General features: G+C 47.5%; 1 protein-coding gene across 17 annotated transcripts in view; it reads right to left on the bottom strand.

The window, feature by feature from the left end:
• TACC2 (transforming acidic coiled-coil containing protein 2) overlaps positions 1-18,599 on the bottom strand; it is a 229,179-nt gene that overhangs the window by 90,851 nt on the left and 119,729 nt on the right. For all 17 annotated transcript variants that reach the window (XM_077126268.1, XM_077126273.1, XM_077126280.1 and 14 more), the window contains one exon: positions 18,291-18,425. In XM_077126268.1, coding sequence (XP_076982383.1) covers positions 18,291-18,425 — 135 coding nt within the window. The remainder of the gene's footprint in view (positions 1-18,290; positions 18,426-18,599) is intronic.

The raw sequence follows: 18,599 nt of genomic DNA, 5'->3' as shown, positions 1-18,599 counted from the left end.
TGCAAATGCACTGCGGGCTGAAGAGCCTGGGGCCCCAAGAGGGGCGGGGGTTGGGGGGTGGGGTCTTGGGCCTGAATGACCTCAGAAACAGCAGGGGGGTCTCCTCTGGATGGCTCTTCTTTCCAGGAAGCAGGAAATGGACTCTCCTGCCCTGGGGTGAGGGGGCTGGCTGGAGACACAGGTAAACAGACTGGAGTGGAAAGTCAGAAGTGAAAGAGGCCTGCATTTTTCTGCTGCCCGCTTCTGCCTCCTTCAGGCCACATGCTGGCCAGACACCTGCTGAGGCCTGCACCAGGGACACCCACCTGGCCTGCCTTCTTGCTCACAACCAGCCCAGGCCCAGCCTCCAAGGAAACCTTTGCGCAGTCTTTGAGGGCTTGGGGCAAGCTGGGGAGAGGCACAGGGCGTGCTACCAGGGCTGGGGCTGCAACACCATTTTTGGCCACCAAGTGAGTTCTCCACAGTAGAGAAGACCAGTGCAATGGCACACCCTGAACCAAGACCAGGTTAGCCGTCCCTGGTGTAACAGCATAGCATACAAGGAAAAGGCCGCTCACTGTGACATGCAATCAAAGGTTCACCTCTGTGACTCTAAATACAGGCTGGATGGGCAGGAATGCTCCTGTGACACCCCAGTAAGGGGAACCCAGCACACCCCCACCCACTCCTGCTCACCTGCTAGGGCTCCATGAACAACTGCCAGCGGCAACAGGGCCAAGTTTGCACCCTCTAACTTCTGGCTGGCCCAGAAATACTCAGATCTTGGGTTCCTGAGCCTTCTCACCCAAGGATACTACAGAAAGACTTCCATCTCCTTACAGGTTCAGGAGGCTTAGTGGGGCACACCTGGGAACCAGGCCATCTTCTCCCATGCTCCATCCAATGGAACTGCATTCTGAGCCCAAACAATAGATTTACAACCGAGTTGACATGGAACCTCGGATGATGAGTTGAAGACTTTTCTACATTTTCTCCAGGGTCTCTACCCACAAGACAGTAAGTCTAAAATATATCTAAATTGTGGCCAAAAGAAAGAAAAGCAATAAAATAAAAACTGCTCAAAATAGTTTTTAGAAATTTTAGACATTTCCTCCAATACATTTAATATTTTCTAAAAACATGGCCAAGAGTGTTTGGATGGGTACTTTGGAGTTGCTGCCTATGACTTCAGAATAGTTCTAGAACTTAACGGTGGGTTGACTTTCCACTGCTCATATGTAATATCAGTGTCAAATGAAAGGCAGAAAATCAAAATTGTTTCCTGGGACACAACACCATGGAATTTCCAGGAAACACTGAGAAGATTTACTTTTGCATTTCTATGAAAGAAGCTAATGATTATGTCAGTCTTGCAGGGAAGGTAACTGTCAGGGGCGATGGCATGATGAGCTGGTTCTGGAAAGCGTCACACAGGGAAGCTGTCACTCTCCGTCAGCTCTGGGTGTCATTTGGTGGCAGGGATCCTGCAACCTGTTTATCCCATTGCCACTCTCAGTAGCCTCAGGGTTTGTTTCTCTATCAGGAAAATAAAGACCTTTCATGCCCTATAATGCGGTTGGGTGGTCTGTTAAGGGTTGAATTGCTGACATCCTAATCCCCAGTCCCTCAGAATGTCACCCGACTTGGAAATAGGGTCTTTGCAGATGTAATCAAGTTAAGAGAAGTCATACTTAATGAGTGGTGTCCCAATAAGAAGAATGGAAGAGACAGACACAGGGAGAAGATGGCAATGCGGCAGAGAGTGGAGTGATGCTGCCACAACCAAGGAATGCGTGGGGCCACCAGAAGCTGGAGATGGCAAGGAAGGATCCTCTCCTTGAGGCTTTTGGGGGATGTGCTGGTTTGAAACTATTATATACTCCAGAAAAGCCATGTTTTCATCCTGAGCCAATCTTGTGGGGACAGCCGCTTCTTTTAATCCTGATTCAATATTGTAGGGTGGACATTTTTTATTAGATTATCTCCATGGAGATGTGGCACATCCAACCATGGGTGTGAACTTTTGATTAGATGGAGATGTGACTCCACCATTCAAGGTGGGGTTTGATTAGTTTACTAGAAGTTCCCTTCTTTTAAAAAGGGAAACATTTTGGAGAAAGCACAGAGCAGATACTTGGAGAACAGCTGCTTCAGAGCCAACACTAGACCCAGAAATTTGGAGATGCAGGGCCCAGCAGACATTGCCTGCCCATGAGATGCTTAAGAAAGCCAAAACCCAGAGTTGTGTCCTGGAGGAGCTAAATGAAGGCCCTCAGATGCCTAGTGAGGAGCTCCCACAGGAAACAGAGACTAAAAGCAATAAAGCCCAGGAACAAGGGACAGCAGATGCCAACTACATGCCTTCCAGCTGAGAAGATGGCGGTGCAGCAGAGAGTGGAGGTGTTCCGGATGGCATCAGCCTTTCTTGAGTGAAGGTAACCTCTTATTGGTGCCTTAGTTTGAACATTTTCTTGGCACTAGAACTGTAAGCTTATAACATTAAAATTCATTCCCTTTTTAAAGGCCATTCCATTTCTGGTCTATTGCTTTCTGGCAGCATTAGCAAACCAATACAAGGGAGCACCCACCCTGCTGACCTCTTGATTTTGGACTTCCAGTCCCCAGAACTAAGAGAATACATTTCTGTTGCTTTAAACCACCCAGTTTGTGGTAATTTGTTATGGCAGAAAATCCTAGGAAACCCAAACAGGTTCCAAAAAGCTTTATCATACAGAGCTGGAAAATTTATAAGCACTAACTTAGACTCTAAAATTTTTTAGGAAAGTGAATCTTTCCCCAGGAACCTGAGGCATGGCCTTCAGCCAGGCTTGGAATTAGGAAAATACATGGGGGAAAAAAAGAGAAACCACAATAAATAACCATCCACTACCTCCTTTTTTTACATCATGCAAAAGCTCAGAACCATCCAAAGTGTCTTTACCCTCAGCAGGTAAGGTTTTTGAGGCAATAACAAGAGAGGACTATGAAATAAAACAGGAGCTCATATCCAAAAGCATCTACTTTGCAAGGGTATGGGGGAGATACAATGAAATAACAAGTAAGAAAGCCCAGGCCCAGGAACCTAATTCCTTCTCAGGGCTGCTAATTCTTTCCCTTTTTTCATAGGCCATTTTCCCAAGTGCGGTACCATAAAGGAAGTAAGAAGGCATTAAAGTGAGGTGTATTTACTTAGAAGTCCAACAGTCAAGACAAGATAAGATGTAGTGACACTTCACTTATTGGGACTATCTCACTGATGTAAAAACAAATAAACAAAAATACAATGGCCAGGAACCAGAGGAGAAACTAATATAATTTGGGGGTCATTGAGGTCAGTACAATGGAAATCCATGTATTCTTAATCTGTGTGATTTACTTTTGGAAGAATTCCTCAGAGCCTCATTTAAGCCTTTTGCTGCAGACTTTTGACCCAAGGTTATCTAGTAATTCAGTCCACATTTCTATAAAAAATGTAAGACTGAAAAAAAAGGGGGGTGGGAGGGGAATCACTAGAGGGGAAAGGGGAATCACTAGAGAGGAAAGGGTTATTTAAAGCAAACTCATTGATAGTATCAGAAGTAACAGCTAACAAAAAGGGAACAGACAGTAAAACAAAGTGCAGCCAAAGAAACCCAAACAACAGCAGTCCAGGACCATTTAACACAGTGTAAGTGTCCTGGACCCTGACAGTCCACAGGCTCCAGCACCACCACCCCACCCACCCATGATAAACCACAGTAAGTGCTTTATCTTACTTACTTACTGTAACATTCAGACTACCTCCCACCAACTCCCACCCATTTTATTGCCTTCCCCATCTGAAATCATTGAGCAAAGACTAAATCACATCAGCATACTGTGGTTAAGAAAGCATGAATAGATGTACAATAACATTTTTAATAATTTCCACTAAAATTATTAAAACACCAGGGGTTGGTGTTCTGCTCATTCATTCCTTCATTTATTCAAGCATGCATTGAGCACCCACTCTGGGCTGCAGCTAAGGGTACAGACAGCCCCAAAGGAGCCCAGCTAACACCAAGTGTTTGCAAAGTCATTTTGCAAAGACTTTGCAGTGACTCTTTCCCCTTGGTTTTCCACTGACCCTCTGGAGGAGCTATCTTCTGCCCCTGCCCCTCCTCCCTCCTTTACCCCCTCCTCTCCACCCCAGGGACAGAGCGTTTCCTCTTTAGATGAAACAAGTGTTGCCCAAGCTTCCAAATACCGCCCTGATCACTCTCTCACCTTGAACCCAAGTAACCCCTCTGTGGGCCAGAGGTCCCTGGTACAAGTATTCTAAAGTCTCAAATGGCTCCCGTGCAAACCTTCCTTACTTATTCCCCAAACTCCCTAGAAACCTGGATGAAGCAAGGAGTGCAGCCATCATTTCTAAAATAATTAGAAATCCAACATGTTAATGCACCTAGTGTACTTAGCCTCTATCTGCGGAATAAGAAGTCTCGATTGGCCAGTTACTGGCACGTGCCCAAAAGACCAGCAAACCTGATAAATCCGTGTAACTGAGTGATGAGCTATGCAGTACAGACAGAAGAACAGAGGGTCAAGGGACTGGGTCGCCATCAAAAACAGCGAGTAATTTGAAGCCTGTCTGACCTATCCCTTCTCCCCCACACCACCAAAACAACACAAACTTGAGCAGTTTTATCTTCTACTCTGTCTTCAGAAAAGTCTCCAGGTAACATAGCAAAAAACCTCTTCAAACACAACCAACGGACCCTTAAACTGCTAATTAGCCCAAGCACGCAAGCCAAAGGAAAGTAGGATGGATCACAGAAAAATCCATTTGGCGAGAGCTAAGAACGTGACAGGCAGAGTCCTGTGTCTTCCAGGCCCTGACCTTCTCCCCTCCATCCAGTACGTGACCCGTGGGGAGTACTGGAAAGCTAGAAAAACCCACGGGGACCACAGGGAGCCAACCTTTAGACGAGGCTCTGCCTGCTGCGGCCACCTGCTTATAACCTGTTTCTCCAGCAAAGCCCCACATGCCACTGCCACCCTGGGCCCTCTGAACTTACCCACGCTCGCTGCCTCGCACAAACTGTAAGAGCGGGAAGCCATCCCACGCCAGGTCCTCTCGCATGTGACCTGAGTGCAGCCCCACCTGTACGTGTGAAGACTGTCTTGCCATCACAAGACCAGCAAAGCAGGTGAGTGAGTCGTGAAAGCCCCGAGTTGCAGAAGGAGGATGGCGTGTTGCACTCGACCGCAGGTTTTACGGATCTGGGATCTTCTTTCTCGGGCTTTTCAAAGCCCTGCTTTCATGTCATTCGGCCTTGCTCCAAAAGCTCCAAAAGTCATCCACCTCCTTCAGGAAGGAGTCCCAATTCTACATCCTTGCCCGGCTCAATCAATTGCTCCATCCTGCATTCGAGCATGGAGGTCTGCTCCACAGCCACCCGCCCAGCCCCAGCCCGGGTGCTTCCTCGCTCCCTTAGTCTCACGTTATCCGTGTGCCCTTCTCCAGCCCATATCGCACCCTACAAACAGTCAGAGTCCCATAATCACCGTACGAAGCCTCGAGAGAACTTGGAAAGAGGTACTAGCAAAAGTCTTCAATCTCATGATGAATAAAGAAAAGGTAGAAGACTGTTTGGTGCCTTCATTTCCAGGGCCACGGTTAGTCTGCTAGTCTTCTGAGTACTGGCATTAAATCTGTGTGTTCACCCATGGGAGCGTGGGTGGTTTTATGGGGCTGACACATAAGTGCACATAAAACACATCTCCAGAAGTTTCTCTTGCTGTCTCCTTGAAAAGAGCCGCCCACATCCAGAAGGCTGAGCTACTGTATATCTTCCAACCACCTTTACCATATTTTCATGAGACTTTTCAATGTTCCCTTTCAGAAAGGGCATCTCCAAAGGCTACTTATTCTTCAAAGGGAATAATCTTTTCCATCCAGCTATGCTAGAAATTGAGGGTTGAGGATTTTACTGTTAGACCCATAGAGGTAATTCAAAAGGTGCTAGAAGAGACATCAGCAAAGAGAGGCAAGATTCACTCTTATTCTAAAATTAAGAATTTGGGATGTATTTTTATACCTTTGATTCCTACAGGAAGGGAGGAATGGAGGAATGGAAGGAGGGAGGGAGGGAGAGTTAACATTGAACACCTAAGGGCTATGCAAGAGTTCAGTTAGTGTGGAAAAGTCTCATTACATATGAAAAAGAAATCAGTAACAGAGATACCACTACCAAGAAGACTAACCAAAATCCTCAAAAATCCTGCTTTCTTAACAATTTAATTCAAATCTTTTGAGATGGAAATGTAGAAAACACTCGAGATAATTTTTTAGGAAATACATGCTAATTCTTAAAAGGATTTAAGCTTGCAATTCAAGAGAACAAAAAGAAAGAAGCAAGGGAGCTAGGATAAAGGGAGAAAAGGTGGGTCAAACCCAGAGAGATAAGGTCAGCCTGGGAGTACTTACCTAAACCCCTGTTCAAGTAGGCTACAGGTCTAGCTCTAAGTTTCCCACCAGCCAAATCAAAAAGGGAAATACCCATGATCACTTACACAACTCATAAAATCCAAGAGATTAGAAAAAAAAAGATCATTCCAGGGACAACCAAATTTATGAAGAGCATCTCAGAACTCCAGTAATCAATAAAATAAGGATACTATCAGGTTACCCAAGATTATAGTTCTATAGTTCAAGTTTCCACTGTAACAAGGTGACATAAAGGGAGCAAAGGTCAGCCTTGGAAGACGCCCATCAACAAAGCAACCGTGTACAGGTTCAGTTCTCCCTCAAATACTCCTGGCTTCGGCCGTCTTTGGCAGGCAGACTGTCTCTGATTGTCAGAGCAAATATACAATGCCACTGAAGAGACCTCAAAGCTGGCAGGAGATTTGGGGTGTCATGGAGTCAAAGAAAGTGAACCTGGAGAACTGCTCAAGACACAGCCCTAAGCTACTGACGAGCGGCAGCCTGGCAGAGTTAGACAGTGGACAACTGAAGACAAGAGACCCAACAAGGGGGAGGAGAGAAGGCGGCTTTAAAGTCCTTATTACTTATGGAAGAGTGACTGCGATTGAACTGCAAAAGTCAAATGTGAAGGGAAGAATATGCAAACCTGAAATTTTGGCAGAAAAACATGCTCAAAATTCTTTGTTTGTATAAGCGTTAGCATATGGTTATCATTAAGGTCACATTTTGCTAAATACAAAATAATCTCAAAATTTTTCACCTCTTTTATGTCAGGCTCCAGTCTCGCAATTAAGCCTTTTCCTCACCACGAACCATAAAATTTTGATTCATTAAGTGGATTCATTTTAAGTGGCCCTTTTCCAGTAACAATTTCTTCTGATAACCCAGACTGCCCTTCCTGTAACTACTTTTATGAATTAGGTTTAAGACTATAGGCAAAACCAGCAGGGTGGCCCACGGTAGCTACCAGCCCATATAAAGCTCAACCCTGACACTGGCTCTTACTTAGAAGTCAAGTCAAGTTTCATGCACCTGGAAAGAGAGAACCAATGGACTCTTGTCAGGGGATTACTTCTGTGTTTCCCATCTTATTTCTCAGGGAACTATTTCTGGGAAGAAGAGTCTGTAAGTACTATAAAAATGTTTGGGTTCTTGTTAAAAGAGCTTCAATGTTATATATGGTTTGAATTGTCATGTGTCTATCCACTGAGTTCTTACAGAGTTTAAATGTACTGGTTTTAGAGGTTATTTCGCACCAGGAATAAAAGGCCTTTTAGAAAATATATTCCTTGTGTAAACAGAGATGGGATCTGCTCGCTGCCAAAATTGACAGCAAAGCTGGCTTCTGAAGCCAGCCTTGAGAGCCACAGAACCTGCTGTTTGTAGAGGGGGAGGGTTTCCCCTCATTGTCCCCAGAGAGGCCATTTGAGGTAGAAGGTGCTCCTTTGCTTTTTCATCTTGCATTTTTTCCAAGGAGTCCCCAAAGCTCAGGGTCCTTCCCTCACTTTAAGCAGCAAGGGGGGTACTTGTGGCTGTCCCCTTCCCTGGAGGGGCCAGCCTGATCACAGAGGCAGGCCAGCTGGGGGCTGCTCTAGGGTGAAGGAACTTCCATGCCCACAATGAGAAGCTGATAGAGAACCTGACATGGTGCTGCCCTATTTGTGAGTGGGGCAGGAAAAGCTGAGTGCTGTGGCCCCAGAACTGCTGACTCAAGGCTCTGCAAAGGAATAAAAATTCGGAACTCTTGGGCCTGAAATAGCATCCATGAATCTATTGATAGCAAGCATCTGTGGGCAAAGCGAGTGTGTGAGTGTATGTGTGCATGCGTGTGCATGCACTATTAACTCCCCCAAAATATTTCTCTCTTTTTACAACAACCCCAGGGGCTCTGTCTGTAACTCCCTCTGCACTCTGACTAACCATCACTGGATGCAATTAGCTTACAACTGTGTCTGAGGATAAAGGATTATTTCTCCTAAACACCCAGATCTTTAAGAATTGACTTGTGCATCTGAAGAAAATCCTTCTGCGACAACAGACTGACCCAATTACTGCCGCTTCCAGCTAACCTAAGGGAAATATGCGAGAGGCAGATAAACACAGATACAAGGGGGGTTTCCAAATAGCTTTTCACAGCCAGGTTAACTTTAAAACAGGTTGGCACAAGATGAACGCACTATATATTTCCTTTTTTTCTTATCTCTCTAACCTACGAATCCAGGAAGATATCAAGGGGTTCACACTTTCCATGAGCATGTCTGCTGTGCAGGGTTTGCCCTACTGGGAACATGTCTAGAACTGTCGCTATTAACACAATGGGCCATGCCCAGCGTGGTGCCAGCTTCTTTTTCCTAGCAGCTGCAGGTTTGTTTTAGGAAGGCCTACATCTTTTCTCCAGAAGGGCCCTCTCTGGCCGCCCAAGCTAGAGCAGGTTCCCCCAGCCCTCAGGACCCAGTTTCCTTACAGAGCACATACCTGGGCGAGGTCAACTGCTGGAGACTGGAGCCATGCATCACATATGCCTCATGGAATCCCCAACACTTAGCCCTACATCAGCTCCTGGGAGGTGTTCAATAAGTACATGGACACATGGATGGGCTGATGCACAGACAGACTACATTTCTAGACATACAGGAGAGAGGCAAAAGGCAAAAAGGTTTCTGGCTGAGGCCAGGATTTAAAGAAACCCATTGAAGCAGTGCCCAGGACAAGGCTTGGCACAGTCTTCCAGAGCCACTGCCAGCTGGAAGGAGACCCCCATCACGTGCAGTGCCCTGGGCATGCTCCCAGCCTTCCTGACCTCCACACCCTCCCCAGAGGCAGGTCTTACTTGGTTTTTATGATTTGGGGGAGCAGTGGACAGGGTCAGTGGTGGTTTCACTGAAATTGAATTAAATTCTCTTCCTTAGGTACCTAAGTAAAAAAGATGAATGGATAGAGGGGAAGTTTTTCACTCACATGAATCCTTTAACTGACCGTTAGAAGTAACTTAACCCCTCTGGGCCTCACTTTTCTCATCTGTGCAATGGAAATAATAATGGTACCTCTCCTCCAACATGGATGTTGCAGCGTTTAAAGGAGATAACATATAGAAAGTTCTCAACACACAGAGCCAGGCATACAGAAAGTGCTTAATCCATGTTGGTTGCAGCTATAGCTACTGCCGTGACTGTTTTGTGAAAAAGCAAGAAATCACTTCTGCCTGGGGGAGACTGCCTCCCTTCCCTGCTGACAGCACCTCTGGGGATGCCACATCCAGAGGCCTTCATTCGGCTGAAGGAGCTAGAGGCCAGCAGGAATCCACTGAGACCACAGAACTCAAAGGGCTCTGACCACAGCTTTGACCCAGCTAACCAAGCTGGGCCTCAGTTTTTTCATCTATAAAATAGGGGCAATAAAAATATCTGTGGGGATTAAAAGAGGTGAAGTAGATCTGAGGCTTTTCACTCAGTCCCTGGCAGGTAGAAAGTACTCAGTAAAGGTCAGCTGTCAGCGCGATCAAGAAGAAAAGAGCTGTAGCCATTTTGTAATGCTCCAGGGAGAAACTGAGATGCGATCTCAGCCACTGCCTATTGAGGTGCACCTTCCCCCTCACCACCCTTAGCCGTTCCCACCTTGAGTCCTACCAAGCACTGAGTAGCCTCCATCTCCAAGAAACCGCTTGCTTTCCTGTAGCCATGCCACTTCTCTTAGAAATGAAGCAGGTGACACATTAGAGAATTATATAGCCAATTTAGCAAATCACAACCAATACTTTTAAAAAATGTAAGTTAGAACAGAATGGAAAATGAATGCATCCCATTTAGTAAGGGAAGTTCTGGGCTGGGTATACGTACACGTGTGTGCTCATATATGTACACGGGCCACAATACCAAGTTTCCCACTATGGGTCAGAGTCAGAGAACTTTGAAGAAAGCTGCTATGGGCAGGCTGATGTCCTTTGCCCTAGAAGATATCCCCCTGTAGTCTTTGTTTTACTGTCCCAAGGTGACAGCTGAGATCTTCCACCCTTCTTCATGTAATCACATTGCTTTTGTTCATTGGCTTTGAGTCCCATCATCTAAACCAGAGACACCCATGCATGACCCTGTAGTTCCGGAAAGCCCCAGGCAAGCCTACTCAAAGAGATGGATATTCAGACAAAAAGTAGGGAGAAGGGACACTGAGGTGGGGCACGTCATCCCCAAAGAGCTAGCCATCCTCTGCCCCTGAATCAGGAGAATATGCTCGAGTCTAGATGCTGGGTGGAACCACAGGTGAAATCTCACCCCTTCAGCCCTGTCTCTAGGCTTAAGCAGCTAAGAGAAGAAATGCCAGTACTGAGCCTGGGGTCCTGGGGGACTCGTTCCCATCAGGCCCTGCCCTGAATCATGGCCCAACCCAGGAGAAGCCTGCGGTTCCCCACTCAGAAAAAAGGGTCCATGTCAACCGGGGTTACCATTGTATCCCTAATACCCAGCTCCAGGCCTGCAGAGCAGATGCTCAACAGATGTTTGTGAGTGAGAGAATGAAGGAAGGAAGGAAGGCTGGAAGGGCAGGCATGGAGGACTTAATCATCCATCTTCCCCATCCATGGCCATGGCCCTAGTTCAGGTCACTACCATGTTCTGCCTGGACCTCAGTATACAAGCTCCACATGGTCTCTGACCTTCAGCACTCCTCTCCACCCTCCTCTTCGCCATTAGGAATATTCCCATCCCAATTTGGTTCTCACTCTCCACAGCTTCAAAGGCAGAAATGAGCTTCTTTTGTTGCCTGGGTCTCAGCCAATGCCCCCTCTGGCTGCTGGTCCCTCCAGAGCTGGTGACCACCAGCCCCTCTGGACGTCATCTCCCCCAGTTCTCCAGGGTGCACCCCGGCCTGCTGCCTGGATCTTCTGGGCCATTCCACACTGTGCATATGCAGTCCTCCTCCCTGGAGGACCTCCACCTTTTTTTTTACATGGGCAGGCACCGGGAATCGAACCCAGGTCCTCTGGCATGGCAGGCAAGCATTCTTGCCTGCTGAGCCACCGTGGCCCACCCTCCACCTTTCTTTACTAGAAACAAATCCCTGTTTATGTTGGAGAACCCAATGGAAGCACCACCTTGCCTGGTGCTTCCCAACCATCCAGGCAGGGATAGGTGCTGTCTGTTCTCAGTCTTTCATTCTAAGCTCTGTTGGGTGGATTTTTCATGCCACATTATGCTGTGTCTGCCTACAGGACAGCAGTCTCTGGAGGGAAGGGAGAGCTGATGATTAAACCCCTCTTACTTAACATAATTCCTCATACACCTCATTTACTTCTCACAATAACTCCAGAGAGGTGGGTTTCCCTCGCTTTGTTTTCAAGACGGGTTAGCTAAGGCTCAGAGCGGTCCAGTAACTTGTCCAAGGTCACCAGATAGCACATGACGTGGCCAGGGCAGGTGCTCTGACGTCACGCTCCCTCCTCTGCACCTTGGCACACTCAGGGCGTGGCACAGAATAAGCACCAGGTTGTATATGTTGAATGGGTGGATCAAAAAATACAAACAGAGCAGAGACTTCCTGACAGCTCTGAGAGCTGACATGATTCCAGTTACTCATCATTTCCTGTCCTGTCAGCCTCAGGCTTGTGGCTTCACACTCTTTCTTTACCTGTGGCTCCAAAGGTATTAACAGTACACAACAGCAATGGCCCCTGCAGGGAGTGGTCCTGTCCGAGACCTGCTGGGGAGAAGACCCTCTCCCCACTTTGCCTCCCTGGGGCCATACCTCACTTTAGGCTCCTCCCTTGTTGGAGGACATCCTTATGACCCCCTCTTTGGGGAGCAGACCCCGGGATCATGACTGCTCCTTGCAACTTCCTTTTCTGAACCTCCAGCTGGGCTAGAGGGTGAGAAGGCATGCATGTAGTTTGCAAGAAAAGTGGCCTCCTGTGGTGCAAAGACCTACAGCTCAGGTCTCCCTGGCCTCAGCCACCCTCCATTCAGAGTAAGAAGGGGCCTCATTCTAGAACCTTCTGTCTGCCAGACACTGTGCAGGGCACTTTTATCCATGCTTCAGCTGACTCCTCACACCCCACTGCACTATTTGCTTCTCACTGAATCCCACTTCGGGGTTGGATTCCTTTCCACAGCTGCTCTGGGACTCTGGGACTCCAGCCCAGATGGGGTAAAAAAACTAACACCCTGTGGTTTTTCCCAGCTGGGCCCTGACAAGCAGAGTCCGAAGAAGCCACAGCCCTGTTTCCTCTCCTTCCCATCTTCCTCCCAGAGGAAGCAGACTGGAGAGCAGGGCCCACAGCCAGGAACTCCACCCTCTCCATGCAGCCTGTCCTGCCCACCTTCTACTGGACTCTTTTTGGAGAGTGAAGTGACAGCCTCTCTCTGCCTGTGCTCCTTGGGCTGAAGCCCAGCAAGGGAGCATTTGCCCACCACGTTCACTCAGCAAGCACCGCACAGACGCAAGCATCTGCCCAAACGTTCACAATTCATACCCAGCTTGCACTGCCTCTGCTTGCCTTGCAAGGTTACAGATACTTGGCAATGTACTAATGACCAGTAAAAACCCATCTAACAATCTGGCTTTTATTTTGTGTTGAGTTATTTTTTGAGGGTGGAAGCTACAAGCTAGAAAGATAGAAACAGGCTCTCTGATGACTGTGGTGCCACTATACCAATTCTAAACTGAAAGATAAAGAAAATTTTATCTTATTAAAACTACTATCATTTGAAGTATTCTATAATACACAGTCAAACTTAATTCTAGGTGATAATATATAGTAAATTAGACGGCCTGGAAAAAAGTTTCAATCTAGTAATCATTATAGTAAGTATAAATGGATTGAGCTGTCTCATCAAAAGGCAGAGACTTTCAGAAGTTTTTATTTTAATAGTATACTTTATTTAACCCAACATACACCAAACAATGGGTTTAAAAAGCAGGAGAATGACTAAAACATGGCTCACATAAATAAGGGGCCAAGCCTGATTAGCCTCATCAATGCAGGGTCTCTTAGCCTTAGTAACTAACACCTTTCACTGGAAAAACAGAGGGGACGGTCCCAACTCCACCAAGGAAATTAACTGCTGAGCTGGTGAGGGGGCAAATGCACTGGGTCTCAGTGGGCAGAAATGCAGTATTTTTCAAGGGGTTTACTCTTGTGATTTGAGGAGCAGAGGCACTGCCCTAGGTGGGGCCAGAGAGAAGGTCCTGCACTCTCTCTCTTGCCCGAGAAAAGCTCTCCTGGCCTGGAAAAGTATTGACAGAGCTATTCCGGGCAGGCTGCCCAATGGGGGTGGAGGGGAGAGGGATGGGGAAGAGGAAAAAGGTGGGTGGAAAGCGCCTCACCACAAGCCACAGTTCACCAAGGCCACGCTTCCTCCCCCCACAGTCTATAGCTAATGCTGCATCTCTCCAGAGGTGTCCCCTGGGCAACCTGCCACAGCGACATGGAACCAGCTTCCCCCTACAAGAAGCTCAGTAGCTTTTCCGGTCTTTTTTCTTCCTACTCCATTCGGACTGCCCTTGGCCAGGTTTCCAAGTTACCAACTTACCAGGGGCAGCTGTCACCATCAGAGTGGGAGGTCAGCTTTCAACCAAGGATAATGTGGTGCTCAGGCTCACGCCACCCTTGGCTAACACACCAACCAGGTTCTTTGCCACAAGCCCCCGGAGGGTCCAAAGAGCCATGGTCAGCTGTGGCTGCCTTGGAGTGAGGGCCTTCGACTTCCATTCCTGGAAATTCTGATGATCAGATTCCCTGCCTGGCTTCAGCCTCTTACAGCTCAATTACTCGCTGCTTAAGGCTTTCCAAAGAGCTCTCTGGTCGATCAGGAGGCTCTGGTAACCATCAAGGCCATCAGACGCCATGCTGAAGGAAAAGGGAAGGCTGGTCCAAAGCTTGTTCGCTCCAGTGGACAGACTCCCTTCCAGGACAAGCTCTTTGCTTCAGGCGGGGTTGGGAAGCAGAGAAACAAAGCTCTATCTCCTCCCCACAGTCTCTCATTTCTCCTCTCAAAGTCACATCCGTTCTCCCCAAGGCTTGTGGCCTAATGATTATCCATGTGCATGGGGGGTGGGGGAAAAGTGTGAAAAAGCCTGGAGAAAAGCCATTTGCACTGGAAATGTGGGATTATGTCATCATTTGCACAGCAGCCATCAGGAGCAGGAGAGGCAGAAGGAAGTCGCCCAGCATGTTTGCAAGAACAGAACATCTGTCAGGACTGTAATAAGATGTGCCCTGGGCTTTCTTTGTCAAGACCCCAGGTCTCACAGTCTGGCTGCTCCCCTCCAAGCTCAAAGTGGGGAAGACAAAAGCAGGGGAGGACAGGGGATGGAGCAGCCTTTGCATGGTCAAATCTCACAGAAAGGCTGCCAGCTCCAGCAAGGAAAAGCTTGGCTGCAAATGGGAACTGATACAGCGTGTGTCTCCAAATCATAAGAGACTGACATAGACCTCAGACTCCTGCCCAGGCTTGGTGAATGATGACTTTCATTTCAGTGAAATAAAATTTTCATCTGTGCATTTAAAAAATTTGCTTTGAAATCCTCCAGGGACCCACCAGAGGGGAAAAGACAAGATGTATTTGGATCCTTGGATCCAGGCCAAGGTCTGATGGCTGAAAGCAGCCACGGAGGGTGTGGAGTTGACAATACTGTGGCGGTGCAGCGGAGGGCGCGCTTACAATGATGGGAACACACCCTCTGTCCAGAGGGGCCGGGGAGTGGAGCAGGAAGCAGGGGTGGGGGTGGGGGGCAATTCTGGAACACTCCTGCCAAGTCAGGGCTTTAGAAACCCTTCAAATATGCAAATCTGAGCATATCACTGTCCTGCCTCAGGGGCTTCTCAGGGGCTTCTGGACATTCTTAAACGCCCAGAAGTCAATGGCCCGATGGCCAAAGCTGAAACAGTTTGAACAACAAAATAAAGAAGTATTGCATCATAAGCCAAAGTATGAGATAAATCCCATGAGTCCTTACTGATACAAATGAATGATTGAATAAACTAATAAATGGGGGTAAAGAGACAAATCTCCTCTGCAGAAGAATTCCAAGTTAAGTATGTAGATGCTCCATCCCCATTCCTTAAGGAGGGGTTGCATGTAGTGATTTCCTTCCAAAGACTACACTGAGGAAGGGTGGGGAAGAGAAGCTTTACAGCGGAGAAATCAGATGCACAGTAATTTAGCCAGGTGGTCAAGGTCAACGTCAACAGTCATAAATCACTTTGATAGCAGGTGCCCTTGATACACGATGAAAATGGCACTTTACCTCTGTGGTCCTCCTCTCCAAAAACCCACAACCCCAGCTAATCGCGAGAAAAACATCAGACAAATCCCAATTGCGGGAGATTCTATAAACCCTTAACCATAAATTGTGAAGGTCATCGAAAACAAGGCAAGTCTGAGAAACTGTCCGAGCCAAGAGCATCTTAAGGAAAGACATGACAACTAAATGTAATGTGGTGTCCTGGATGGGATACCGGAACAGGAAAAGGACATTAGGAAAAACTAAGGGGATTTAAATAAAGTGTGGCCTTTGGTTAATAAGAATGTGTCAATATCGGTTCATGAACCGTAATAAATGTAACATACTAATGTAAGATGCTACTGATAGGAGAAACTGGGTGCTGGGTATGTAGGACTCCCTAGGAACTTCTGAAGTTTTCTGTAAATTTACCACTGCTCCAAAAAATAAAATCTACAAATTATCATAAATCAATTCTAACAAGAGGGAAAAAAATGAAGCCCCAAATTCTTAACATAACCGATGAGAATAATGCAGCCTGGCCCCCGCCTGAGGTCATCTTCCAGGCTTCAGCCACCACTGGACTTCAAGGCCTGCTACCTTGCCATGCCATCTATTTCTTAAGGGTTTTTGCACATGCTCTTTCTTCTACTGAGAATACCTACTTTCTTGCCAGCTTCTCGGGCACCGCCCCAGCTCACCTATAGTTTAATCCCACCCAGTCCTTAGCTCTCACCATAGAAGCCACTTCCCCTTGAAAGCCCTCACCCTCCAGCCACGCTAGGTGAGGCTCTGGGTTCCAGCCTGCCACTCTTGTTCCTATTCCACTCGTATATGCTTGCTCTGGGTCTTCTCCAGTGGACTGCAGGCTCCCCGAGGGCAGCACGGTGCCTGTCCTGCAGACCTCTGTGACCTGGCCCAGAGTCCCACCAAGGTAGGGCTGCAGATGTGGAGATGCGCAAATGAATGAGATTCGGAAGCAAACCAAACCGAGTTGCCTCCGGAAAATAAACAGCCAGGGGTGGCCCAAGTGCACACTTCTTTGAGAAGCCAGGTGACCTCAGGAAGGAGGACCCAGAGCCAGTGGGCACCACTTGCATCTACCAGAGCCGGGATGCATAGGTTAGAGGGACAGAATTTTTTTTGTTTGTTTGTTTGAGAGTTCATCAAAAATCTACTCTAGCCCACAGATAAACCTGATTCTTTTTTTAAATTGAGATAAAACTTATATACAGTAAAATTCATGTTTTTTAGGTGGATAGTGAATTTTGACACTTACACAATTAAGATACAGACAGTTTCATCACCCATAAAAGAGCCGTTGTGTCCCTTTGTAGCAGCCTCCTTCCCTGACCCCAAGCCCCTGGAAAGCACTGATGTGTTTTCCATCCCTGAGGTTTTGCATTTTCATATAACTGGAACCACACAGATTATAGCCTTTCAAACCCGGCTTTCTTCACTTAGCTTGGTGCATTTAAGATTCATCTATTTTGTTGTGTGACTCAGTAGTCTGTTCCTTTGTATTGCTGAGCAGTATTCCTTAGGACAGACAGACCATGATCTGTTTACACATTCACCAGCCGGTGGACATTTGGGTTGTTTCCCTTTTTTGGGTGAATGTGAGTGAAGCTGGTGTAACGTACGGGTTCTCAGGTGGACATAAGTTCTCATTTCTCATGGGTAAACACCAAAGAGTGGGATTGCTGGGTCAGGCGGTAGGTTTATCTTTAACCTGATGAGCAACCGAGGGGCAGACCAAGAAGAATAATTTTATTCCTTTCTTCAACATATTTTTTATTGAGCACCTACTAAGTCCAACATAAATCAGGGGTGTCTCCCTTAAAACCCACAAATGCTCCTGCTTCCAAACCTCTACTCATGATGCTCTCACCTCCTGAGAAGCCAGCCTCCCAGACATTTGCACCCTCAGCCCATGGCAAAGTTTGTGGTCAAGAGAGTGCTGGGTCAGAACCAAGAAGGGAGGGAGGAGAGCTCCTGCTCAACCCTGAAGAGCTGAGGGACTTCAGGTAAGTTACTCTGCCCCCTGGGACTCAGGACCAACAGATCTGCAGGCAGTTCCCAGGAAATAATGGTCAAGAAATAGCTTAACGCTTTGTGCAGTGCCATCCAGATAGGAGGGACTCAGGCCTAGCACCCTATACCTCTTCATTTTGCATCTTTCCAAACACATCTGCCAATGGCAATTTCCTCTCCCTGATTGCCCCATCACTTGTTGACTCTGGTTTAGCAGCTGGTCATGTACTACTCTGGGTGTCCCCTGTGCTCATACCCTTTGCAGCAGCTTAATGTTCTGGTGTCTCCCCAGCTAGCAGAGGAGTCCCCAAGGGCACAGAGCACACATACCCTGTGTACCCAGCTCCCACGACCACCCAAGGACACAGAACAGTTTATGATACAGAACCCACTGTTGGCACAGAAAGAGAAGCTCCAATACTTGCCCCTACGTGCATCCCAGTGTTTTATGAGGAGGCTTCTAGCAAGGGTAAACTTCAGACAAGCGACAGCACTAACTATCTATGGAGCATTGGTGGCACTGTCCTAGAGCAGCACATCCCAAGGTCCAGGGGCAGAGGCCAACAGGCCACTCCCACAGGCACAGCCACTGCAAAGGCAGAGCTTAGTACCATACCTGCTTAAGTCCTTGGTGAGAGCCTGGCTGGAGGATATCAAAGCTTCTATTCCATCACCAGCCGAGGTAGAAGCCGAAGATGCTTGTTCCAAGGCCGGGGCAGCGAGATCCACTGGAGCAGTAGCTGGGGAGTTGCTGGGGACACAAGGGGAGGATTATTCCACATGGAACCCGGGTCATTCATGGCACATTCATCAGGCCTGCCTACCCCACCCCAAGACATGGGCTGTGTAAAGCCCCAGCTCACTGTTCCCTCCCTGCCACCCGGTCCCACAGGCTTCCACACAGCCGAGGCTGCCAAGACAACCG

The sequence above is a fragment of the Tamandua tetradactyla genome, chromosome 13 (assembly GCF_023851605.1).
Source record: "Tamandua tetradactyla isolate mTamTet1 chromosome 13, mTamTet1.pri, whole genome shotgun sequence".
Classification (NCBI taxonomy): Eukaryota; Metazoa; Chordata; class Mammalia; order Pilosa; family Myrmecophagidae; genus Tamandua; species Tamandua tetradactyla.
The sequence above is the reverse complement of the archived record's forward strand: the minus strand, read 5'-3'. Positions and strand labels throughout refer to the sequence as shown.